The sequence below is a fragment of the Budorcas taxicolor genome, chromosome 11 (genome assembly GCF_023091745.1).
Source record: "Budorcas taxicolor isolate Tak-1 chromosome 11, Takin1.1, whole genome shotgun sequence".
Taxonomy (NCBI): domain Eukaryota; kingdom Metazoa; phylum Chordata; class Mammalia; order Artiodactyla; family Bovidae; genus Budorcas; species Budorcas taxicolor.
Window position 1 is genome coordinate 87861473 of NC_068920.1, and position 27066 is coordinate 87888538.

At 44.0% G+C, this 27066-nt stretch overlaps 1 protein-coding gene across 1 annotated transcript in view; it reads left to right on the forward strand.

The window, feature by feature from the left end:
* The window catches only part of PRKCE (protein kinase C epsilon), a 541807-nt gene that overhangs the window by 315714 nt on the left and 199027 nt on the right, over positions 1 to 27066 (forward strand). Inside the window, exon 4 of the mRNA XM_052647681.1 lies at positions 24971 to 25130. Within this exon, the coding sequence (XP_052503641.1) occupies positions 24971 to 25130 (160 nt within the window). The remainder of the gene's footprint in view (positions 1 to 24970; positions 25131 to 27066) is intronic.

A 27066-nucleotide genomic window follows, 5' to 3' on the forward strand; every position in this document is an offset into this window, starting at 1 on the left:
GATGCCTGATTTGATGACGCCCCAGGCCAAGTGTCTGATGAGCAATGGAGTAAGGAAGAGTACTGCAGGCGCATGGAGGGCTGAGAGAGATGCATGCTGAGGGGTGGGGTGCAGATCAGCACAGTGTCTGTCCCCTCTGCACGGTTCACACTCCTGTTGGCCTCAAGGTGTCAGGTGGTCAGAGATGAGTAGCAGCTGAAGGGGAAGTGGGAGGACTGGCATTCCGTAAATGCCTGTTGAGAACTCAGCTCCCCGATTAAATGTCCTCAGACTACTGGGCTAATTTTTTTGGGCTGTCTTTGCCCACTGGGTGGCCCAGATTGTCTGCCTGGGACCATGTTCACTTGGCCACCATGACAGAAGGCCCTAAATGGTGTTCCTGCTCTTCTTCTGGTATCATCTACCCTTGATCATGATTGTAAATTACTCTCCAATCCTTCCTCAACTAATACTCAGACAACGGCTCTCACCTGTGTTCTCCAAACACGGTCACGTTGTCTGTGCTGTGCCGGTGGTGCTAGATTCACCAGAGAGCTGACTGAAATTACAAGTTTGTAAGCGTCACTCAGTGGGACTGGGGAGTGATTCAGGATTCTAGGGCTGTACCAGCTTCACAGGTCACTCCAATAAGCATCCAGGTTTGGAGAACTACTCCTCTTTGTAACTTTAGCACAGGACTCTAGGGAGGAACCAGGTCATCCAGGAAACAGTTTCTTGAAGACTGATCAGTAACTAATGTTTCCAGTCACAGTCATCTCTTTAGATATTGGGTTGGCTGGAACTTTCGTTCGGATTTTTCCATAACCTCTTATGGAAAAACCCGAAAGAATGTTTTAGTCAACCAAATATGTCCCTCTGCCTTGCAAGTCTTTGGGCTTCCATAAATCCTCCCTTACCCTGACTTCCTCGCTGAACCTGGGTGATATGTATGTGCATATGATCTCCACACTTGAGCCACACCTCCTGTGGGCCCAGAAGGGTAGATAGCCTTTTGGTCATGGGATGCCACCACCCCCGCCCCACCCCGACTTTGATTTTAACCACAAGATTTGTGCTTTCTTGCCCTTAGGTTTAAAGGGCCAGGCTAGACCGTGCAGCGCCTAACACAGTGGGGTGGGGGAGGCGGCTGGGGTAACACAACCCTGTGCTGGGGGCAGGTGCAGCCAAGGCTGAACACTTCGTGTAGTCTACAGCCTGCGTGACGGCACACAGTGCGCTTGGCTCTCCTGCAGCCCATCCTCCACGTCTGTGCCAAGCTGAATCAAAGCACTAACTGAGTGGTTCTAAGACCTTAAAATTTGATAACCTCAGATGCCCCAGACTCTTCAAAGAAGCCCCAAATCCTAAAATGCCAGAGCTGAAGAGAACTTTAGAAACCAGCTAGTCCAATATTTCTGACATAGCAATAGGCAAGCTAAAGCCCAGAAAAGGAAAGAGACTCTATCAAATGGCACACAGCTGGCTGGTGGTGAGCAGAAGAAAGAACCTCGGTGCCCAGCCCACAGTGATATTCATTTCATGGCACCGTGCAGCTCCTGGGCCTTTGTAAGCACAGGCCAGTCATCACTGTTCTGTTCTGAGTTTGCAAGTGGCTCAACACACAGAAGCGCAGTAAAGTTTAAACCAATATAACACCCCTCCTTTTGCTGCACATATTCTGAAGGAGTATAGGCTACAGCAGAATTTATTATAACACACCCCAAACCTCTTAAGGGTTCAGTTTAAGGGTACATAAAACAACCTCTATTTTATATCAAAGTTGCTTTGTTAAAATTTAGCTTTACCAAACAGTTGAATTAAGTACAATTATTAGCATTACCCAAGAAATTAAGTCACTCTTCAAAGGCACTCACCACAGGAGCACTTAATGTACATTTAAAATTGGGTTTGATTGATGGAAATTCCGCTGATACACAGCTTTCCAGGAACACGACTGTTGTAGATAAAGTAAGAACACTGAAAGTGCTTTGTTTAAGCCATGGCCCTCAACATGAAGGTTCTATTAGATAACCAGTTCCTGCTTCAAGGAGCTTATAAACTAACAGGGCAAAACACAGTAGCCAAATAAACCTGTAGATTTTAGGATGAGCATTTGTTTTACTTGGGAAGCTGAGTTCACCCTGAAAACTGGACAGGAAGATCAAGTCAGCTGCCTTTTTTTTTTTTTTTTTTTGACATCTCTGAGTGATGTTTGAGAGGATGAAATTCTCAAATAATTGAGGACTCCAAAATAACCCTCTGCCACCTCTTCTCAAACTTAAATATTTGCGTTCAGTTGTCTGGGAGAGACTCAGCTCTGATGCCTCTTTTTCCCCTTTGCCATGGGGTCCAACCTCATGTCTATTGAATACTTAGGTGATGTTGTTACAACACCTGGAAAAATCTCAGAAGCTGAAGGGACCTGAAAACACACAGCTATCCATGTAACATGGGAGAATCTGAGGCCAAGGCTAGTGAAATGACTCACCTGGGGTCACGTATATGTTTAGTGTCAGAACGAAGACTTTATTTTTTTATTATCCATTTTTACTTGGCTGTGCCAGATCTTAAGTTGTGGCATGCTGGAGCTCCAGTCTTTGTTGTGGCATGCCAACACTTGGTTGTGGCATGCAGGATCTAGTTTCTTGACCAGAGATCAAACCCGGGCCCCCTGTGTTTGGAGCATGGAGTCTTAGCCACTGGCCACCAGGAAAGTCCCCAGCACCAAGACTTTATCCTCCATCTGCCAGGCTTTCAGTTCAGGGCACTTTTCAATTAGGATGTAACATCTTCCCCTCTCCCTCCCTCCCCTGCCCTCTCTCTTCCTCTTGGAATACCTCCCTTCAATATCCAATTCTGAGTCATGGCCCCAAAACAAACATTGACCCCAAACGCTCATTCAGTCTCGCTGGCAGCTGCTGAGTCACATGCCTCTGGCTTGATCAGTGCCATGTCCCCCTGGGCCTCCCCTGATTTTTAATGGCCCCACCACCTGCCCTTACTATCAGTGCTTCTTCACTCTGGCTGCACATTAGAATCCCCTGATGGCTTTAAAGTGCCAGTGCCTGGGCCCCACCCGCAGAGATTGTGAATCAGTTGTCTGGGGTAAGCTGTGAGCCCCAGCAAATCTCAGGCCTTTCCGGGTGAGTCTGAGGGTACGTGTCATTCAGGATTAGGTCTAGTTATTTTTGTGTACCTGCTGACCGTTATTTGCCAGCCGATGTGGGAACAGCATATTTAGGGAGGTGAATGGATTCCCTGTAGCTTTCTACTTTCCTAATAAGGCACAGAAGCTGTACCCCTCTTCCCTTGCAATCTTACCTAGTGCCTTTGCCTTTTTGGAAAAATGAAAGGGACATATGGAAATGCCATTTTCTGTACTTTTGGTTTGGGGAATAAAACAAATCTCTTGGCTGTGGAAATGCTCTCATCACCAGTTGCAGGTCAAGGAAAGGAATAACACAGGCTTCCTTTGGGCCAAGAAGCCCAGATCTGGTTCACCAGTGGTTCTCAGCTTTGATTCCCAGTTATGATCACCTGGGAAACTTAAAAAAATCCCCTGTGGAGTGCCAGTCCCCATTTAGATGGGAGTCTCTGAGGGTGGGGCCAAGGCCTCTGTGTTTTAAAGGTGAAGGGCCCCAGGGTCTCTCTGGAAGAATATAGGAAGAAGCTAATCATACGGACTTCCCTGTATCTCAGATGGTAAAGCATCTGCGTGCAATGCAGGAGACCCAGGTTCAATCTGTGGGTCAGGAAGATCCCCTGGCAAAGGAAGTGGCAACTCACTCCAATATTCTTGCCTGGAGAATTCCACGGACAGAGGAGCCTAGCGGGCTACAGTCCGTGGGGTCGCGAAGAGTTGGACTCACCTGAGCAACTAGCACACAGTCATACATGAGGGCTTCTCTGAGGTCTTCAGCGCCCTCTCCTGGGGGTGAGGTGCATTGCCCACAGCCCCTCCTTCAGCTCCTGGAAGAGCAGGGCTCGGTCCTTGGCACAGTGGGTGCTCCACGGGCGGATGTGGAATTGCAGTGCCATTCTCCCTTTTGAATTTACATCCTTCACATGACCATTCACCCTCCATTTACTCATTGGCCAATCTCGTCCCTAGTGTTAGTCACCTACTCACAGGAGATACTTCATGCTGACCCAGTGGTTCTGCCCTTAAAACTTTCTATCAGAGCTTCAGGAGATGTGAAAGGCTGAAGGCTCCCTGGGAACGCTCTAAAGATAGCTTATGAGAACGCCTTGGCATTTATTATTTGTGGACTTTTTGATGGCCATTCTGAGATATTACTTATAGGTGGAATCAAAAAAATAACACAAATGAACCTATATACAAAACAGAGACAGACTCAGACATAGAAACCAAACTTATGCTTACCAAAGGGGAGAGGGAAGGAGAAATTAGGAGGATGGATTTAAAAGATACAAACTACATCATGTAAGTAGACAACAAGGATTTACTCTACAGCACGGGGAGTTATACTCAGTATCTTGTAGTTGCCTATAGTGGAATATAATCTGCCCCCTAAAATCACTATGCTGTATACCTGAAACTAACATTGTAAGTCAATAATACTTCAATTACAAAATCGCCTTGGGAGCCTCCCTCCCTGGAGCCACCTGAGGCTGTCTTGATGAAAGGATGGTTCGGAGCACTGATGGATTAAAGAAGTCTCTGTTGCTCCTCTTTTCTCTGGGGCTATTTCCTGTGTCTCAGTCCAGAATTCTCTGCTGATTCTGGTGACTCACAGAACCATAGATAGATTTAGGTAGTCTTTGATTCTTAAAGTGCCCACTCCTGATGGCCCAGCAGCATCAGCGTCACCTGGGAGTTTGTTAGAAATGCATGGTCTCAGGTCTCAACCCAGAGCTCCTGAATAGAAACCCAGGTGGGGCCCAGAAACCTGTGCTTTAACAAACCTCCGAGAATTCTGAGGCAGGCTATAGCTAGAGAACCACTGGCCTAGTGGTTTTGTTTTATATTCACTGGTATAGCAGCATTTGTGTGTCTATTTTATTTTGTCTACGGGCGCATAATACCTAAACGTGTACCTTTAGGCTATAACTAGAAAGGGCTGGACTTGGGCAAAATCGTGATGATTTTGGATGATGATCTTGTCAACTTTCTGAAACTTTTCAATGCTCCCTTCACTTTGAAGGGGGCCTCAGAGGGTCACAGAGTCTTCCTGCAGCCCCAGTGATTCTGGGCAGGGACAAAAACAATTCTTCAACTCACCCACACACATAACTGTGATATTATTGAATAGAGTCTATATATCCAAATGAAATGAAGGCTGATGGTGTCCTTATCACTAAAAATTCAATACAGAGTCAAAAGAATTTAAATGTTGGTTGGAATATTTCTGAAGAAAAAAATAATTTTCTTATCAATATTGCATTTTCCACTTGTGGTTTACCATAAACTAAGCAAAGAACAAATAATGAAATGTAACTTGAGACTTGGAATATGATGGCAGTAACCCAGCATGGTGCTCTTCTTGCATCACTGTTCTGCAGGATTAAAAGACTAATTAAATTGGCCTATCTAATTTTTTTTTTAAATTTTAAAATCTTTAATTCTTACATGTGTTCCCAAACATGAACCCCCCTCCCACCTCCCTCCCCATAACATCTCTGTGGGTCATCCCCATGCACCAGCCCCAAGCATGCTGTATCCTGCGTCAGACATAGACTGGCGATTCAATTCTTACATGATAGTATACATGATAGAATGCCATTCTCCCAAATCATCCCACCCTCTCCCTCTCCCTCTGAGTCCAAAAGTCCGTTATACACAGCTGTGTCTTTTTTCCTGTCTTGCATACAGGGTTGTCATTGCCATCTTTCTAAATTCCATATCTATGTGTTAGTATACTGTATTGGTGTTTTTCTTTCTGGCTTACTTCACTCTGTATAATCGGCTCCAGTTTCATCCATCTCATCAGAACTGATTCAAATGAATTCTTTTTAACGGCTGAGTAATACTCCATTGTGTATATGTACCACAGCTTTCTTATCCATTCCTCTGCTGATGGACATCTAGGTTGTTTCCATGTCCTGGCTATTATAAACAGTGCTGCGATGAACATTGGGGTACATGTGTCTCTTTCAATTCTGGTTTCCTCGGTGTGTATGCCCAGCAGTGGGATTGCTAGGTCATAAGGTAGTTCTATTTGCAATTTTTTAAGGAATCTCCACACTGTTCTCCATAGTGGCTGTACTAGTTTGCATTCCCACCAACAGTGTAGGAGGTTTCCCTTTTCTCCACACCCTCTCCAGCATTTATTGCTTGCAGATTTTTGGATCGCAGCCATTCTGACTGGTGTGAAGTGGTACCTCATTGTGGTTTTGATTTGCATTTCTCTGATAATGAGTGATGTTGAGCATCTTTTCATGTGTTTGTTAGCCATCCGTATGTCTTCTTTGGAGAAAACACAAGCATGCATGAAAACTGGAAACATCTGTGGAGGGGGTCTATTAACTCAAGATGCTTGGCCAAAGACCTCTAGAAGAAAACAATGTATAGAATTCATTTCATTATTGTCAAAACAAAATGAAAAGAATGCAATTCTCATTTTAATGTGCTGTTATGAAAGGAATTGAGTACAGTGGAAACACTTATACATCAGGAAATGCAGGTACTTACTGTGCTATTGTGGGTCCTTTAGGGATTGTTAAATTGTCTAGAACCAGGGATGGATTTTATTTTATGAAAAGACATTTTAATCACCTTGTATGCAAAGGAAGAATTTACAAGGATTTTGAGCTATGAGCAGATGAATTGCAATGTGTTTAATACCACATCGCTTCTCTTGCTTGCTGTGGTTGATACCTCAGCGTTTCATTCAATTAATGATAGTTTGAACTAGGCAGTAGAGGTATTGGAGGTGATGGTTGGGGAGATGAATTCAAGAGAAATCTTAAGAGCTTCTACTTCTAAAGTAGCTAGCAATGTAGTTGAGGGAACAATGAAAACACTACATCAAACACTCAAAGTGTGTAATTAAATGTTTAATGGATGAATATAAAATTGAATGGTAAAAACCCCAAGTCCTAAGATGCTGCTCTGGCAAGGAAAGTTTCATGGAAGATTTAGGTCTATAAAGGTGGGAAAGATTGAGATTAGAAGAGGGGAGAAAGCTCTGTCCTAGGCAGGAGGGCTGATGAAATTAGAAGCTTGGGAGGAATAAGTGTGACTTCTGTGGGGGCCAGTCAGGAGATCCACCTGGTTCGCGTAGTCAGAGCAGGGAAGGCAGAGACAGAGAGGACCTGGTTTGTACTTGACCCCCCAGCTTTCTTTAGACTCAGGTTTGCAATCTGTTCTGCTCCCTTGAGGTCTCAGTTGTAAAGGCTGGTTAAATGCTTCAGGCAGATGTGCACTAAACCATCCTCAAGGCAGTTCTCCATAGCTCTAGTAGCTGTTGACACAGGGCTGAAGCTTCCATAGATCTTTCCTAATTACTCCCCTCTGCCCCGCCACTTTTTTTTTTTATAAATTAAGGTATTGCGTGGGTATGTGCTAAGTCGCTTCAGTCACGTCCGACTATTTGCGACCCCTTGGACTCTACCCTGCCAGTATCCTCTGTCCGTGGGATTTTCCAGGCAGAAATACTGGAGTGGGTTGCCATTATGTACAGTAAAATTTGCTTGTTCTATTGTATAGTTTTGTGGGTTTTGACAAATACATAAGTCGGCTAACCTCTACTGTGATCAAAATATAGAACAGTTTCACCACCTTTCAAAGTTCTCACATTATCTTTCCATTTCATAGTGAAACTTTTTGCTCACCACCCTGCCCACCCCCCACCCCCCACAGCACCTGGCAACCACTGATCCCTTTTCAGCACGTATAGTTTTGCCCTTTCTGGAATGTCATTTGGATGGAACATACAGTATTTAGCCTTTTGGGCTTGACTTTTTTTTTTTTTTCCTTTAGTGTGTTACGTTTGACATTCATTCATGTTGATGAGTGCATCAGTAATTCCTTCCTTTGCTGAACAGAATTCCACTGTATGGATGTAAACCAATTTGTTTATTCGTCCCCCAGTTCAAGTACTTATGGATTATTTCCAGTTTTTGATGCTTACAGATAAAGCTGGTAAGATATTTGAATATAGGTTTTGGTGTGAGTATGAGTTTTCATTTCATTTGAGTAGATACCTAGGGATGGGACCACTGGATCGTGCATGGTAAGCATATATTTGATTTTATAAGAAACTGAAGTGTTTTCTGAAGTGGAGAAACTATTTTGTTTTCACACCAGTAATGAAAGTTCCAGTTAGTTTGCATCCTCAGCAGCTCTTGATATTTTCAAGTTTTATGTTATTGTTGTTGTTATTTTAATGTTTTGTCATTCTAACAGGAATATCGTGGTTTCACTGTGGTTTTAATTTCCATTTTCCTAAAACTAATGTTCAGCATCTTTTCATGCATAATTACTATCCATATATCTTTTTTTGGTGAGCTGTCTTTCAAATATTTAGCTCATTTTAAAAAATTGGTTTGTTTCCTTATAAATGAGTTTTGAGAGTTCTGTAAATTCTAAATATTAGTGCTTTACCAGCTATGTATTTTGCAAATATTTTCCCTCATTTTGTGTCTTATCTTTTTCTTCTATTAACAATGTCTTTTAAATAGCAGTTATTAATCTTGATGTTCAGTTTATCCATCTTTTATGAATTGTACTTTCAGTCGTAGCCAATAAAGCTCTAACTTCGAGGTCATGAAAACTTTCTCCAGTGTTTAGGTTTCACATCTTTTTCTATTACCTATTCCGAGGTAATTTTTGTACAAGATGCAAGGTATGAAGTGTGTAAGTCACTAAGTTGTGTCCGACTCTTTGAGACTCCATGGACTATAGCCCACCAGACTCCTCTGTCCATGGAATTCTCCAGGCAAGAAAACTGGAGTGGGTAGCCATTCCCTTCTGCAGGGGATCTTCCCAACCCAGAGATCAAACTTGGGTCTCCTGCATTGCAGGCACATTCTTTACCATCTGAGCCACCTGGGAAGCCCCAAACTTATTTTTTGCATATGGAAATTCAATGTTTCCAGCAACATGTGTTGAAAAGACTATAATTTTTCCTTTGACTTGCCTTTCTCCCTTGTTGAAAATCAGTTTTAGATATATAAGTGGGCTGATTTCTGGATTCTGTTCTGGTCCATTGATCTAGTTGTCTATTTTTTTGTTGTAATGGTGGAAGTGATGGTCTTTCTAATATTTTCTACATCTTAAGCCAGGCCCTAATTTATTTTGAAAAAATAAATGTGTCACTCTTAGTTGATTCAGGTAAGGGATAATGTGGTCCATACTGTTCTCAGAATTTGGTCCTGGATCAGCAACATTAGGATCACCTGTGAACTTGTTAGAAATGAAATTCTCAGCCCCTCTCCAAACTTGCTGAATTAGAAACTGGAAATGGGTCCAGTAGTGTATGTTTCATCAAGCCCTCCAAACATTTCTGGTGCAAGGTGGAGTTTGAGACTATGCAAAGGTGAAGACTTCAACATTTCGGTTGTTTAGAAGAAAATAGTGATGGAATTGTGTTAATGAACTTAATTTAGGGTCTTCTGTTTTCTAATTCAGATTTGATAAGAAACTGTGGCTATTTTCCGACTGACCATTGACTGGCTCTTATCTGAAAGAGGGAAGGACCTTTGTTCCATTTATTCTGGCCTTTAAAACATTTTTCTGAACTCCTTTGCCATCATACTCCAACATCATACTCCTCCCCTTGAGGAGTGAGAAACCATTTCTGATACCTAGAGAGCCTTCTCTGGTAGCTCAGCTGGTAAATAATCCACCTGCCATGCAGGAGACTCCTGTTCAATTCCTGAGTCAGAAAGATCCCCTGGAGAAGGGATAGGCTACCTACTCCAGTATTCATGGGCTTTCTAGGTGGCTCAGATGGTAAAGAATCCACCTGCAATATGGGAGACCTGGGTTCGATCCTTGAGTTGGGAAGATCCCCTGGAGGAGGGATAGCAACCTACTCCAGTATTCTTGTCTGGAGAATCCCTATGGACAGAGGAACCTGGCGGGCTACAGCCCATGGGATTGTAAAGAGTTGGACACAACTGAGTGACTAAGCACAGAGAGGATTTCAAGGAGAGCATCAGCATGAGAAAGAGCCAAGTCAGGAGTCTAATAGGTGTACAATTCAGGTTGATAGGTTGAGAATCAACCAGAAGTTCTAGTTAATGATTTACCACTGGGTAAATCCCTGCAGAAGGGAATTTCTGGGTCACTGTCACCCAGAAATCAAATGGCTATCCTCTTGAGCTGCAAATAAGGGGCAGGGGAGGATATTGTAAGAGCTTATAAGAAGCCCCAAGTTTCCCAAGTACCAGAAGAAAATTGTTGTCCTGTTCTACCCATTCAGCAGTGGATGCAATAAGAGCTCTCCTTTTCAATAAATTATCTGGGCCAGGCTGCTCAGCAGAGAGGCCAGAGTAGCTCCAGAATAAAGGAAGGATGCCTTGTCTCTTCAACACTGCAGTCTTTTTTTCTCAGGAAGGTGATTTGAAGGAGCCAAAGGTACAATGTTCTAGCATCATTTTAATCCTTCTACCTTAAACACACACACTATTTTAGCTTCTCACTTCTAATTTTCTAGGTTTGGTCTGGGCCTTTGCTTACTGATCTCTTTGGAGACAGAGGATAATGTTTATTTAAAAAAAAACACAGCAGCATTAACTTTCATTTTTGTAGCTTCAGGAGTGAAGAGGGAACTGACCTGAAGAAGAGGAAAAAGTGACTTTTCCTTCAAGGCCCAGTGTTCCTGCCGATGACCACAAGCTGGCTTGGGGCAGGTTTAGGGAACACCTTGACCTAAAGCTTTCTTCCCTGCTTGGCTTGCGCAGATAGAAACTTTTTGTTCTGGGAGGTTGTGGCCTATGTGATGGATATATCTGTTGCCGCATCGTACCTCGTGTCTCCTCCTGCCTTTCACGGTTCTGTAGGAAATGCCTGGAAGTGGTGCACACCAGCAAAGTGTGGGTTACGGTTGCATTTCTACCCCTCCCCTGAGCTCCCCCCGCGTGTGTGCTGTGTGATGAGAGCGCCCCATCTTTATGAGTTTTCATCTTCCGCTGCTTTGCCAGACGTCTGGTTTCCAGAATAACTTTCAGAACTTCTCATCAAACCCTACATTCACGTGAAAGAAATGGGCCTCTCTCCTTCCAGTCTGCTATTAATTTTTTCACACAAAGTTTTTTCATTTACAGCATTAGAGGAGCAAAGTTCATTTTTTAGAAAATCTATAAACTACTTGTTAGAATAATAGAAACAGCATGCTTGAATTTCTTGAGTGTTTTTTTTTTTTTTTTCCAGTTTCTATATAGGAAGAAAAGGGTAGAAAATGGTCATTTTGTGTTCTTTAACGTATGTAGTATGGTCGGGAAGCAGTGAACTTTGGAGGAAGACAATCCTTGTACAAAATCAGGTTCTACCACTTAGTAAGGTGTATCCCTGGGTGAGTCACCTAGATTTATTTAGCCCCAGTTTCCTCATTTGCATAATGGGGAGAATAATACTGATCTTGTAGGCTCTCTTCAAGAAACAAAGATATGTTTTAATCACACACTGTATGGTAAATGGTACCTATTATTTCTATTACTAGATTTGTTTACAAATGGAATTTGTCTCTTACTTTAGAATGTAAAATTTCCAAAATTTGTCTCCTAACACCACTCTCCCTGCAGGTTCTACATGATTTTTTTCTACCTTCCCAGTACAACCTCTAAAAAAGAATCTGAAATTCATCCACACTAAACTCATAATGGCCCTCCCAGAGGATCTGTGTTTCAACAGGGCTTAAAGCCTCAAGCTTAAGATAAAAGCTGACACAGTGGAGCTCAAAGTAACAGGGATCATTTGCTTTTTAGGACGCCACTATGTCTGAATTCCCAGCTCTCAGGAGCCGGGTCAGCCTAACTCACTTTTTCATAGGCACTGGGATCCATGTGATCATGCTTTTAATATAACCAGTGTTTGTTTTCCTTTGTCCCTCTCCAGAGGAGGCATAAATGTATAATTCAGAGGCCTGGTACCTAGCACCCTGGAGGTGCTCAGTAAATATCGGCTAAATGAATGAACAATTGTCACAGTGAAAACATTTTTCTTCCAATGTTTACCCTAAGTCTCTCCCTGCTTGGTTTATCAATTACCTCCTGAATTATAGATACCTATTGCTGAGTAACAAATTATCATAAATTTATCAGCTTAAGACAATAAGAAAGAGTATTATCCCATACTGTTCTGTGGGTTAGGAATTCAGGAGCAGCTTTAGCTGGATGGTTCTAACCCATAGTCTCTCGTGAGGTTGCAGTCAGGATTGTTGGCTAGGGCTCTGGCTGACCAAAAAAGCTCAACTGGGGCTGGAGGATCCAGTTCCAAGATAGCTGACACTCATGGCTCATGAGTCAGTGTTGACTGACAGAGGAGGTCTCTCCCAGTCAGTTTCCACCAAAATGGACCTCTGCATAAGGCTGCTTGTGTGCCAGGACACAGAAACTAGCTTTCCAAGAGAGAGCCAAGAGTGAGCAAGGTGGAAGCTGCAGTGTCTTTCATGACCTAGCTTCAGCAGTCCCCTTTGTCATTTCTGCAAAGTCTCTTTGGTTCCACGAGTCCGCAGAGCAACTCTAGTCATTGTAGGAGGGGCCTGCACAGAGGTGTGAGTCCCAGGAGGCACGGATCCCTGAGGGTCATCTTGGAGATTGGCCACCACACCTCTCATTCAGTCCTTTCTTTTTTTTTTCTCCCAGAAAATGAAGTTTCAAATCTTTCCTCTAGAAGCATTTCACTTCTCTTCTCTTGGACATCTCACACATGCTAGGGATAGCCAGTCTCACAAGCACGGCTAAGATGTGGCAGAGGTATGCTTTGGCTGGAGCAGTGCTCGTCCACTACTCAGGATTCTTGAGACTCTTAAGACTGTGGTAGATCTTAACCTTAGCTTAACCTTTGTTGACTAGCCCTGTTAACACTTAAACCAAGACCTCCTGAAAGGGCAGGCAGGTGACTACACTGTGTTCAGGGCCCAGATTTCCAGATTAGGAAAGTGTCCTCTTTTGTAAGTAAAGACATGGCTCTGGGCTGTTCTGAGGTCGTAAGGTCTAGGACGGGAGCTGGGTTTTTCAGAGAGAAATTGATTTATAGTAGCTGTAAGTATCAATACTTCTTCCCGAGAGTCCTGGTGACCAAGAATGTATATCTGCAAGAAGCTTGCTGAGATTCAAGGCAGGGTCTGTGACTGGTAATATTTTCCCTCTGGACAGAGATAACTTACTCACTTGGGGAATTTGATCTCCTCTTGTACTTCGTTAGCACTAAGACCCAAGCTGACTGAATCTCCCTTAAGCATTTGAGGCCTTCTAATATTTCCTTAGTCTCATTAAACTGGAAATTAAAAAAAAATTTCCCTTGCCCCTACCCCCATCTTTTATTTTTGATGGTTTTAATTTTCTGTGTATAGGAGTTTCTGGATATGAGACTCCAAATTTAGCAGATGTCTCTGTTGTTTTGTAGGGCTACTAGAAATACATTTTCTTTCTCACATAGTGGCTGTTCTTTCCACAACGTTCTCCTATCACTATGGATGACAAATTATGGAGAGACAGGAGTTTCCAAGGCCCTAAGAAGCAATCCTGGGAATGTCATTGGTTTTTCCAGACTGCAGTGTCCCCTGTATTTAAAGAGATGCCAGCAGCAGGGGGTGGATCACACCGTGTATGTGTGTGTAATCAGAGCCTGTGAGCCTTGAAGGGGCACAGGGCTGGATTCTGGCTTTGTTTTCAGTTATTAAAAGCATTATTGTTTTTGACCTCCTTATCCTTCTTTCTACATACAGGGTTGTGATCACTATCTCAGTGGAAATAGAACTTTTCAGAAAAAGTTTAAGCAAGTTTTTGAAGCCAAGGGGAAAGATATAAGTTCTATGGGCACTATGCTCTTGATTGTTGTTCACTCGCAAAGTCGTGTCTGACTCTACAACCCGACGGACTGCAGCACGCCAGGCTTCCCTGCCCTTCACTATCTCCTGGAGTTTTCTCAAACTCATGTCCATTGAGTCAATGATGCCATCCAACCATCTTATCCTCTGTCATCCCCTTCTCCTCCTGCCCTCAATCTTTTGCAGCATGAGGGTTTTTCCAATGAGTTAGCTCTTTGCATCAGGTGGCCAAAGTATTGGAGCTTCAGCTTTAGCATCAGCCCTTTCAATGACTATTCAGAGTTGATTTTATTTAGGATTGATTGGTTTGATCTTGTGGCTTCCCAAGGCCTGATAGCCCTGATAGCTGTTTCTATAGGATGATCTAGGGTTTTTTTTTAACCTCTGGTAAGCTTCCTAAGGAAGGTCCATCCCCCCAATACCCTGCTCTGGAAACAAGCTGGGAAGGAGGGTAGAAGGAAGGTCAGTGTGGAGGAAGGGATGCAGAGAGTAAGACAAACTCATCTGCTTTCTGGGAAGGTATGGGGTTCATTTGGCCAATCACCAGCCTGGACTTCATGACTTAATAATCATCCTTACTTCTTTTTATCTTCTTTCACCAGCTCCTTTGTCTTAACAAGTCTTTCATTGCCTGTTATTTTTTTGCTTTTATCTTCTGACTCCCTGAAACTTGACTTCTTTCTCAGGTAGTCTGATAAAGACCCACCTGGCCATCTTTCTTGGAATCCTGCTCAGGACTTAAGATCTCTCTGGGAAAGGCTATGGTTTTTCTTTTTAATTTTAACTTTAAAGTATTAGCAACAGTATGGAAGTACCTTAGCAAACGAGGAGTTTGGGGAAATAAGCAGGTGAGTCTGTCGTGGTAATTTGGGTGACTGTGCACATACTTAGTTTTGAGGAGGTCTATGGAGGCTGGGAGGAGGTCTGCGGAGGCTGGGATGAGACGGTAAAGGGACCACTTGATATTAAAGGGTGTGATTTCTAGCTCACTCTTCTTGAACCTTTCTGAATCCTGCCTGCCACTGACTGGATGTTGTGGAACAGCTAATAGCAACAGTACTGATGGATGTGGGTTTTTCAGTAAATAATCCCATAACCCTTTTGGCCTGCCTGTAATGTATCTGGAAAGGGGGTTGCCACCCTTCACTCAGCATTGGCACTCCCCCCCTTCATGCTGGGAAGGGACAGACGTCCTGCTAAGACTTCTGCCACTGCTCCCCCACAGGCGTTTGTTAATAGAGCATTTTAGAAACACGAACCATGGACATGACATCATGGACATGAGGTCCTCAGGGCTCAGATGCCCAGTAATTCAGCAACAGCTCAGTTTCCTGTGATATGAATCACAGGACCGTCACTGGCACCAGCGAGGACTCTGGCCCCACCCTTGGCTGGTGCCCCACTTGGCTGAATTCCCGGGATGAGAAGGCTCTTTGAGCATTTAGCAGGTCTGCCTGAAGGGATTTTGCTCTGTGGTTTTTCTCCTGGCAAGCAGTGACTTTTCCTGGGTCCCAGAAGCATGTGGTAGTTCCAGTGTAACTCCAGTGTTTAATTTTGAATGGATGGAGGAGGGAGGGAATGAATAAATGCTGATAGGCAGGAAGCAAGGAGACTTCCTACTTAAGGATGATCATTGTTCTCCAGTGGTTCTCCATGTCCCCATGTACACCAGAGCCCGGGTGGTGGGACTGGGGGGCTGCCCCTTTTCCCCCTGAGGCGCCTTCCCTCAGTGACCGTCCAGTTGTCCTACCACCACTGTGTTTGACCTCAGTTCACCCTAGTGCTACTCTCTCTACCCTGTCAAGTGTCCAAATGTTTCACTTTTTTTTTTTTTTTCCTAACAAAGCACAAACTAGCTTAAGCTTTATTTTGATTAAGTGGACAAGAGCTTATGCCCTGCCATGAATACAGAACAGGTCATTCGGAAAGGAAAGACGAGAAAGAAGAGCATGATTTGTAATAAATTTGAGATGCTAATCTTGAAATGCCACCAGTGCTCTTCTGATTAGATTACGCAAAGAATAACACATGTGGACAATTCCAAACCTCTCTTCCTAGACGTTTCTGCTTCACATCGTGTGGCTCTCTGGGAAGACATAGATAGTTCAGGCTAATCTCTCTCGGGGAATTAATTGCTGTTTCCTCTTTCCTGTTTTGAACAGAAATTTTCTTTAATGTATTGTGTGAGTACAACACGTAGAACATAGCCTTTGGTATCACATAAATATTTACTTAATCGTTAAAACTCACTGTCATGTAGCATTTATTTCAACTTGAAAATATTATAAGCTATTTTCCTCATGGAAAATAAATTGGAAAGGCACTGCTCCTTTGATTTTCAGTGCCTAGGTTTTTTTCATTTTGTTTTGTTTCCGTTGGTCTTGCATTTTCACATTAAGTCCATAAAGTTAAGCCAGAGATTTATTGAGTAAACTCCTCAGATACTGAGTGGGAAAAATTCCATCTAGTCTCTTCAGGGGCATTCCCCACCCCCAGTCATAACCACTGTTGTCTGGACAATGACGGCAATTCCTTGCTTTGTTTGTGGAGACCCACCTATTAAGGATCAAATCCAAAATGTCTGAGAAGAATAATTTAGAGAGTGGCTATGGACCATCCATTATGGCTAAGAGTCTGTGCCAAGAATACTACCTGGCATCCAATATCCACCTAATAAACATTTTTGAGAATGTGCAATTTTTAACCCTTCAGAAAGTCTCGATGTGTTTTTCTGTTTATGTTGTTTGAGGATATTTATCCTTTTCTCTTTCTCATTTTATATCAATATAAACTATAGACATGTTTCTTAGTTCTCTTTTTCTACATATTGTTTCTTGGTGGGACTTGGCATGTCTGCTTTTTGAAGCCACTGCATTAAATTCCATTATGTGTGTGCTGGTGAATTAATCAGTCCCTTTTGACTTTCTAAGTGTCTAGTTGAAAGCAGGATGAGTGTGTGGAGAGGTGAATGGGCAGCAGCCAGCAAGAGACTTCCATACACAAAGTTGGGTACTGGGGACACAAGCTCTTCTGCCCTCCTTGTAAAATATGGGTGGATGGGTCAGGGTGGGAATTCTTGAACTTGACACTCACTGTTAGCTATATGACCTTGAACAAATTACTTAACCTCTTGAGCCCTTGGTTTCTTCATTTGTAAGCTGAGGATAATAGCACCTTATGATGTTAGATGTAAGTTGCTTACAGTATCTTGTGTATATGTAATAATACCTCATGTATTTTTAATTGCGCTTTATGGATGTGTAACAGTATGTTACACATAAAGTAGCCCCTCGTGGATACAAAATACTTAGAATGGTGCTCACCACATGACAGGGGCCCATACATGGTAGCTGTTATTTTTCAGCTTCTGAATCATCCAAGATTTGACAGTTATTTAGATAAAATTATCAGGATGTTTAAGTTGTTTTCTTTGTGTTGTGAAATAATCTGCCTTGAAAACTGGATTCACTCTTTGCTTGGCTTCCGAGACAAGCCTTCTGAGGACGTTCCCAGCCTTTTCTCAAACTGGTCACATTTCTTACTGGTCTTGTCCCAGAGCTGAGTTAGTGTTTTTACCCAGCCCAGTCTTCCCAGCACTACTCCACTCTGGAGGTGGAGTGTGCTCCTCCAAAGCCGCTGATGCATGGGGTGGGAGAAGATGGAGCCGACCCCCTTTTATTCACAGTGGCAGGGCTGAACTATCTGGAGGCAGTCTGGATGAGAGTATTCCACTTTCCCTCAATCAGGAGATGTCACGTTGGCACCTGGGGCAGAGAACATGCCAGCCTGGTGTTTAGACAGAGCCATTGCAGGGCTATTCCTGATGGATAAGAAAACAGACGCCTGAAGAGATTAAATGACTTGTTCTAGGTTATAACGCAAGTCTGAGGTAAAGGCAACATTTGTCCAATCTCCCAGCACCTAGTTCAACCATGGTGGTAGAAAGAGAAGGTCAAAAGAAGGAGGTGAGAAGAGATCAAGAAGACCACCCATGGCACACTTGCTTGTGGAGAAGACCCCTGCCCTATGTGCACTCAAAATCAAGAGTAAGTAATTGATTGAGAGATCACCTGCAGTGAGGAATGACAGTGGTGCCCAGAGGTGGCCAGTCAGGCATATTGGTCCTTCTGACTGGTCCAGGCTCCAAGGTCAGGGGTCTTGGGCGAGCTGGAACTTTGGGCTTGGCAGTCCTTATTACACATGCCCTCGAAGGAAGTGCCAGCATATGGGGATTCATAACCATCAGCCTATTAGGAATTCCCTGCTAGATATTCTTTCACTGAGAGGCATTCAAAGAGCACTGAGTTTAAGGATGCCAGTTCAGTCCTGTCATTTGAGCCCGCTTTTTATGCAGGAGAACATGAGATGAGGTGAGGGAGGTGCTGATGAAGCAATGGGACCTTCAATAATCAGACAGACCCGAAGAGGTAGCAGAGGGTTTGGTGGCAGGGGCTGCCTCTCCCTGTGATTGTGAGTGTCCTTCTGGCCTAGACTGAGAAGTCTCAGCCCCAGGAAAAGGGGCCAGGTGAGGCTGATCAACAAAGCAAGAACTGTGAGGTGTGGGTTCTTTGTGTTTCTTCTGCCCCTTGCCTGCAGCCTGTCAGAGATTCTTCTGAGCTTTGGGGCTGTAAGATACTCATTGGTATAGAAGACCCTAGGAATTTGAGATTATAGGCAAATCAAAGCCAGCAGAAAACATTCTTGTTAGAGATTAAGGTTACCGAAGATCTCATAGCTGCTTCACAGGGTGTCTCCTTAGCTTCATGCCTTTGTGAATTCTTGTTGTTATATCCGGGCAGCCAAGATCTTCATTTACAATGAAAGTTTCACAAGAGTTATCCAACTTTGTGTTGGCCTCTCCCTGATTGCGTCATCCCTTCTGCTGTGTGGTAGATGCAGCCATAAAGCAAAAGATATGTGTAGGCAGAAAGGAAAGGAGAGGAAGGAAAGGAAAACCAGCACTGGTTTTGCCTTGTGGGCTGTGGCAAATGAGCCATCAGCCTAGGTGGGCATGGCTGGGTACATCCAGTGAAGTGATGTGAAGAGCATGCTTCAGAGCAAGTCACAGATGTCGGGGCAAGTGGGGTGACCCAGCTCAGAACCACAGGCGACTGGGGAACCTGGTAAAATGTATCTTGTCTCTCCTGATCTCCAGGCCAACATCTGGTGCCCTTTCCTCCTCATTCATGCCGTGTAGTCCCCCACTCCTGCAAATGAGTGACCCTTCCATTGCCTAATGCTTTAGGTGGAAAGAACTGCTATTAAGAATCATTAAAGGACTTCTCTGGGAGTCTAGTTGTTAAGACTCCAAGCTTCCGATATAGGGGGTGTGGTTTGATTCCTGGTTGGGGAACTAAGATCCAGTATGCTGTGCACTGCAGCCAAAAAGAAACAATGTGTTAAAAGTGTCATTAAAGAGCATTCAGTCAGTTCAGTTCAGTGGCTAAGTCATGTCAGACTCTTTGCGACCCCATGAATTGCAGCACTCCAGGCCTCCCTGTCCATCACCAACTGCCAGAGTTCACTGAAACTCACGTCCATCGAGTCGGTGATGCCATCCAGCCATCTCATCTTCTGTCATCCCCCTTTCCTCCTGCCCCCAATCCCTCCCAGCCTCAGAGTCTTTTCCAATGAGTCAACTCTTCGCATGAGGTGGCCAAAGTACTGGATTTTCAGCTTTAGCATCATTCCTTCCAAAAAACACCCAGGACTGATCTCCTTTAGAATGGACTGGTTGGATCTCCTTGCAGTCCAAGGGACTCTCATGAGTCTTCTCCAGCACCACAGTTCAAAAGCATCAATTCTTCAGAGCTCAGCAAGCATTAGAGAACATTTTTCAAATATACAAATACATAATCCCATCATCCTAGTTTAACACAATAATTCTTTTATGTTACCTTCAACCTGTAGATATGTTTTGTTTTTCTGTGCCTCCTGTTATCAGTTTTAGATCATGTTTCCCCATGTTCCTACATAGTCTTCTCTCAACATTTTAAAATTGATATAGATGTAGTATAATTCATTAGACCATTCTACTAATGTGAGACTATCAAGTTACTTCTGTTTGAAGGCTGATTAGACATGCCTTGGGGAACATGTATAAGTTATAAGTGTATAACTTTTAGTTTATGTTGAATTATTGACTTAGAGTTACTTACTAAGGAATTGCCTAATCAGAGGATATGAATCTCTTTGTGATGTTTGCCATGTACTGTAATATTGCTTCTGAAAATATGCAACATTGACTCTAGCAGTGAATGAATAAATCAGTTTAATAGCAGCCTTGCAAACAGCTGATAATACCATTTTAAAACAAATTTGTTTCTTTATTAGGCATTAAATGGTATGTCAATGATAGGTCAAGAGAGCTCTGTATTTTAAGAATTCCTAGTAAGAATGAATATTTTATATTTTTCCTCCTATAAATTTTATATTTATTTCATTTATACACTTATCTATAGCTAAAGATTTATTGATATGTACACCTCCGTGGTATGTTTGCCATTGAGTTGGAAACTAATCAAATGGGAACAAACAAATCCAGGCTGTAGCATGTTCCATAAGACAGCATGCTGTATTTTCCATAACTTTGTCATAAGAATGATGTAAGTCAAGAAAATTGTTCTTTATTAGGAGATTAAAGAGACATGGCAAGCAGATAACTTCCCTGAGCTCTAACTAGCTCCTGGATTAAACATTTAAAAACAACAGCAACGATAAAGGACATTTAGGGGACAATTGGGTTTTCCAGGTGGCGCTAGTGGTAAAGAACACACCTGCCAATGCAGGAGATATGAGACATGGGTTCGATCCTTGGGTCTGGAAGACCCCCTGGAGGAGGGCATGGCAACCCACTCCAGTATTCTTGCCTGGAGAGTCCCATGGCCAGAGGAGCCTGGCAGCTTACAGTCCAGAGGGTTGCAAAGAGTTGGACACAACTGAAGCGACTTAGCACACACACGTACAGGGGACAGTCAGGGAGATTTAAATATGAACTGTCTATTGGATAGTTATAGCAATGTTAAATTTCTTGACTTTGATATTGTGATTATGTCAGAGAATGTTTTTATTCTTAGGAGATAAACCCTGAAGTATTTAGGGGTGAAGCATTGCTTCAGACAGTTCAGAAAAACTAGATATTATATATTCGTCTTATATAATAATATATTGCTATGAATATAACTATAACATAATTATGTCATAATATAATTATGTAAATGACACTAATATATCATGCTGTATTATATATGAATGTATAATAAATTATGTGTGATATTTGATATATATTGCTATTGTATTGCACACATGCTTGTACACGTATGCTTGCATTTATAGTCTATTCTTTCACTGTCACGCCGCGCACCCTCTCTTACCCATACAGGTGTCTGTGCTCCTGCAGGCATGCACCATGCATTAGCCCCTGCCCCATGGAAGCTGCATTTTAATAGAGAGAGACCCTTCACACCAGGGGAAATGCTGAAGGTGATCCATTTCTAGCAGTTTCTCTAGGCCCAGCAAGGAGATTCTATGGGGCTGAGGAGTCCCGTGGCTTCCCTGTCCAGAGGTGTGTGGAAGGCAGGTGTTATCATCAGCCAGGAGTCCCATCCCCTTTCTCCTGCAGCCTCGTGTGCAAACCCCCTTGGAACACGAAGTTTATTTGCCTGTTCTTTCTGTTGCCTTTAGTCTCCCCACATATTGAATATAGAAGCTGACTTCAGGCCATGCACAATGTGCTCTGGGGCAGGATAACAGAACGTTTTAGAGAAGTTAGATCAGACAGACCCCGCCTTAGCATGGGGTTATCCTTGGCTCTCCTTCTAACCTGCACCCAAGACCCTCCCATCCCCCCCCACCTCCCACCCCCTACAAATTTTATACAGCTTTTCTCACAGCATCAGTGCACCCCACAAACAGGTTTTCGAAAGTAAGTGGGGTTTGGCAGAAACCAACATAATTCTGTAAAGCAATTATTCTTCAATTAAAGAATAAGTAAATTTTTAAAAAGCAAGTGAAGTTAAATTAACTGGCTGCTGCATTTATCTATTAAATCAGTTAAACACAGTTTAGAACATCCAGTTTGGTTACTGTGGTCATTTCTATAAAAAGTTGAGAAATAAGGCCCTCGGGGACCCCTATAGCCCCCCATATGGCAGCACTTCTTTGAGAAAACTGGATTAAACTCCTCACCATTTTGACTGAAAACACAATTTCCAGAATCAAGATGACTAGAAAATCTGAGGAATTTGTAAATCAAATTGCATTTTAAATGCATTAGAGCGTACTGTTGATATATATTCCATGGTAACACCTTCTGTGAAAGAATTTGATGGATGCTTTTGTACAAAGAGAATTCCCATCCCCTGGCCTGAGCTACCCCAAGGCTGAGTTTGAGGGGGTTGGATTTTTTGTCAATCAGTTTTGTAGCAACTAAGCACTATTGAAAATATTTGTTTTTTAAAATACCACATTTTTTCCAGCTTATAAAAATAGAATTTTCTAAATATACTGAAAAGTATGAAGCAGGAATGAAAGTCACCTCTAATTTCACAACTGAGTGATGACTGTCGTATTTATGCATGCGTGTGCATATGTAGACATCTCTAGTTAGAAGCAGGACCTTTCCTTGTGAATTTGCTCAGCTGGGTCTTACCCCCTAGGTTGTAGAAAGAAGGAGGTGGTGTGGGCTTTCTATACCCAGAAGGTAATTGGTGTCAGAGACTTTGTGAAACAATAGGCACCAGTTAAAAAGGAAACCCCTGCAGGTTGTGGGGTATGAAGCAGGAGGTCCACAGGCAGACCCCCTTCTGGGTCATTAAAGGGCAGTCCTGAGAACACAGCCTGGGAGCCCAGCGAGCCGCCTCCAGTCAGCAGTTCTGCACATTTGCTTGGAGGCTGCTTCCCTCTCAAAGTACATGCTGGACGTTTGCTCCCCATTGTTCTTTTCCTCCTTCAGTTTGATGTTCTGTCCACTCCTACCCTCTCTGGACTGACAAGATGCTCTTGGATTAAACAGATGTTTGACTGACACACATGACCACCACTGCAGAGAACCTTGTGTTCAGAGAGGTCCATGAGGGGCAAAGCTTATTCCCCTCAGGACTGACACTGTTAGGCTGGGGTGATGGGCACTGGCTGGTGCAAGAGGGCTGTGGGGGAGATGTAGCCTTTCCAGCGTATTTTTACCCACCTTCCAGGGCTGCTTGAGAGTGTCAAGAGCCTGGCAGGAGACCCATAGCCTGCCTTCTCTGTGCTAGGGGAAGCCTCAGGCAGCCCAGCGCTTCCCTAATGAGAGCCACCAGGTGAGAGCTTTGGAGACTTGCTGTAGGGAGAGTGGGCTGTCCCTCAGAGCAGGAGGTGGCCAGTGGAACAGGGACCTCTCTCTCCCTCTCTGGTATGGAATCTGGGCTCTACCACTGTGTGTATGTTAGTCACTCAGTAATGTCCGACTCTTTGCAACTCCATGAACTATAGCCTGCCAGGCTTCTCTGTCCATGGAATTCTCCAGGCAAGAACACTGGAGTGGATTGCCATTCCCCTCTCTAGGGCTCTACCACTAGATAGCTGTATTAACAGAAAAGGTTACTTGAACACTGCATTCTTCAGTTTGCAAATCCAAGAAATGGGGGTAACAGCGGTACCCTTCAGCTGGGGTTGTGATGCTTCAATGAGTTATCACACATAATGCATTTAGCATGGCACCTACCGGAGTGCATAGCTAAGGTGGCTCAGATGGTAAAGAATCTGCCTGCAGTGCGGGAAACCCAGGTTCAATCCCTGGGTCAGGAAGATCCCCTGGAGAAGGAAATAGCAACCCCCTCCAGTATTCTTGCCTGGAGAATCGCATGGGCTAAGGAGGCTGGTGGGCTACAGTCTGTGGGGTCACAAAGAGTTGGACCCAAGTGAGCGACTAACACTTACCAGAGTGTAAGCCCTTGCCAGCCGTTAGCTAGCATTGTCACTGTGTTAGTCTGCTCAGGCTTTAACAGAATACCATAGACTACAGGCTTAGACAGCAGAAAGTTACTTTTCACAGTTCTGGAGGCTGAAAGTTTGAAATCAAGATCTTTGTGTTCTGGTGAGGATTTCTGCTTGGCTGGCTTACAACCCCTTTCTTGTATTCTCTCATCGCAGAGAGCAGGCGGGCTCAGGTCTTTTCCTTTTCTTATAAGAGCACTAATCCCATTGTGCGGGTACACCCTCATGCCTACATTTAATCTTTATTACCTCCTAAAGGCCCCCCCAACTATCACACTGGGGATTAGGGCATTGATGTATGTATTGGGATGTGTGGTGGCACATTCAGTACTTAATGGTCATTATTATTTTTATTGTCCCTTTGCAGGGTGTTCTTAGGTTTGGGACAGTCTTTGAAAGGGAGGGAAGGAAGAAGTGGGGAAGATCTTTCTGTCTCAGAAACTATCTGCTTTCACAGTGTTCTATTTCCCTCTCCTTTTAACCTTTAGGGAAAGGCTCTTTTTTGCTTTACTCTAGGTAAGAGGGAAGAGGAAGAAAAGTCAAGTTTATTCGGCAGCTACTTCTCTGAGCTTGGCGTCTGGGTGGGGAGGGAAGTCACACCATTGACTCCAAGCCACACCCCTTAGGGCCATCACCATCATCCCTCTGACAGAGGACAAGGCCTGCAGAGGCTCCAGATGAGGAGCACAAGCAGTCCTAGGTCACTCTTCAGAAGTTTTGGTAAGATTTGAACCTGAGCCTCTGACCCCACACCCTTGCACCATGTAGCTGGCGTGGGGAGGAGTGAAGCGGCCACACCTGGAGCAGGAGTAGGCTTGGGATGGATGCTGAGTGCAGCTGTTGTGGGAAAGTGCACAGTCTGGGCCTTGCAGTCCAGTGCGTACTCGCTGGAGCTAAGTAGTGAGGCTCTTTAGACCCCTGAATCAGCAGCCACCAGTGGAGGCTGCCCCCCCACAACCTCCAGATCTCCCAGGCCGGAGTAACTCTCCCGCAGAAGCTTATTTTCAAGGGATGCTAACCCAAACTGTATTTTCTTCTGTGCTCTTGTCCCTCCTCAGCCCCTAAAGACAATGAAGAACGTGTGTTTCGGGAGCGCATGCGGCCCAGGAAGCGGCAGGGGGCTGTCAGGCGCAGGGTCCACCAGGTCAACGGCCACAAGTTCATGGCCACCTACCTTCGGCAGCCCACCTACTGTTCCCACTGCCGAGATTTTATCTGGTAAGGTCCTCTTTTCTGGAAACCTCTCAGTTAGACTTTTTGGCAGCAAGAGGTGGGGGGAATGGGTCAGGAGATTGGGCACTTTATGTAAAAGCTTATGTGCTTTAATTCTTTGACTACAGAAGACTTTTCTGAAAGGCTGAGTGGTGCTTGGGGGGCTAGATGGGAAGAAGAAACTATGATTCCTGGTTCCTACATATGGAGATATGTAGGATCATATCATATCTCATATTTGAGGAGTTAAGATTTTATAACCAATGATGGCATTGTGGTTTGTGGTTTTTTTTAAAAGAACTCTTAACTTTTAAAGAGGGAATCTGAATTATTTACCAACATAATGATGGATTTCTTAGATTTGTTTTAAAAAAATAACTGGAAGGAGGGGTGAGGGGCTAGGGGTGGAGATGAAACAAGGCTGGCCATGAACTTATCATTGTTGGAGCTACTCACAGATACCTGAGGGTCTACTATATTCATCTCTCTATTTTTTTATACATTTAAATGTTTGCGTAGAAAGCTTAAAAATATTTCATTGCTAATATTTATAATACAAAGCAGTTCTTAGTAACTGTCACAACACTGGTGCTGATAGGATGATGAGATTTCAGAAAAGAGAGAAGCATTGGCTGGAGTACTCAGGGAAGGCTTCCTGGAGGAGGTGGCAATTCTCTTTTTATGATGACTAGGATTTTGATAGGCAGAAACAGGTAAGTAGTAGGCCTTTTTGGGAGGTGGAGAAAGACAAGGAATACTGGCCTTGGGGATTAGAGGGGAACTTTTGATGAATACCTACCTTGTGTCAGGGTTTCTCTTTGGCTCTGGAAATCTCTAAATCTTCCCAGCATCCTATGAGCTATATATTATGAACACCATTCCACTAACAACAATACTGAGGCTCAGAAATGAGACCAGCCTATGGCCCTGCAGCTAGAATGTGTCAGAGACCTGATTCCACCCTGGTGAGCACAACTAATAGCTCATGCTCAGCCTTCCTAGCCACCTCTCTTAGCTCTCTGGAACTGATGTGGAGTTCGCATGTTGGCAATACCATGGAGGAGAGTGAGCAAGGCCATACTGCAGTATGAATGCAGAAGGGGAATGCTCAAATTGCACTCTGAGGACCCCCTGGATTCCCATGGTGTCCAGGAACACCTCGTCTCATCCTTGTGGTGTTCTGGAACTAGTCACAGAGGTTGGCATGGACATCCAAGGTGACACAGTTTAGAGCAAAGTCAATCTGATTAAAGCAGAAATAACACCCAACTCCATCCACAGACACGTCTTATTCCTGGGACTGACAGCCGTCTGACCTGTATCTCTGTATTTTGGTCAAGAATTGGGGAACAGGTTCTGAAAGCTTAGCCTTAGAGATTCAGGTCTCCTCTAAGCCCATGGCCGAACTCTGGGTTCCCTTAGCTGTAGCCCCAGTGATTTCTGGCTCCTCTCACTGGACTGGGCACTGCAAGGAGCTGACCAGTTGGTGGTGGTGTCCTGAGCACAGGGCTCAGGCCAGGTTGGCTGGATTGTCCTGTGTCCAGGCTGACCCTAAACCTGCCCTAGGGGACCCATGCTGGCGATGGAAGGAATCTGTGATGTTGGCCTTTACCCCAATGGTAGATTGAAATCCCAGTCCTGGCCACACTCTGCCCCATAAATCTTGACTACTCCTGGAATGCTCAGGGAAGACGCTTGCCAGTGAGAACCTTTCTCCACAACTGTCTGCAAAGAAGGGCATACTCAATGACTTGAGGCCCATGGAGAGCAGGCAGGGTCTCTGGGGCTTTCTAGAACACAGCTGGGCCCCTGGAGTGGCTGTTTGTGTAGGAAACTGAACCCTAACACTGACCAAACCTTGCACCCATTCCAAGCACTGGGGCTATTCTTGATGGCCTTCAGAAGAAGTCATTTTAAGGCACCCTTCAAGTGGGAGCGAGAT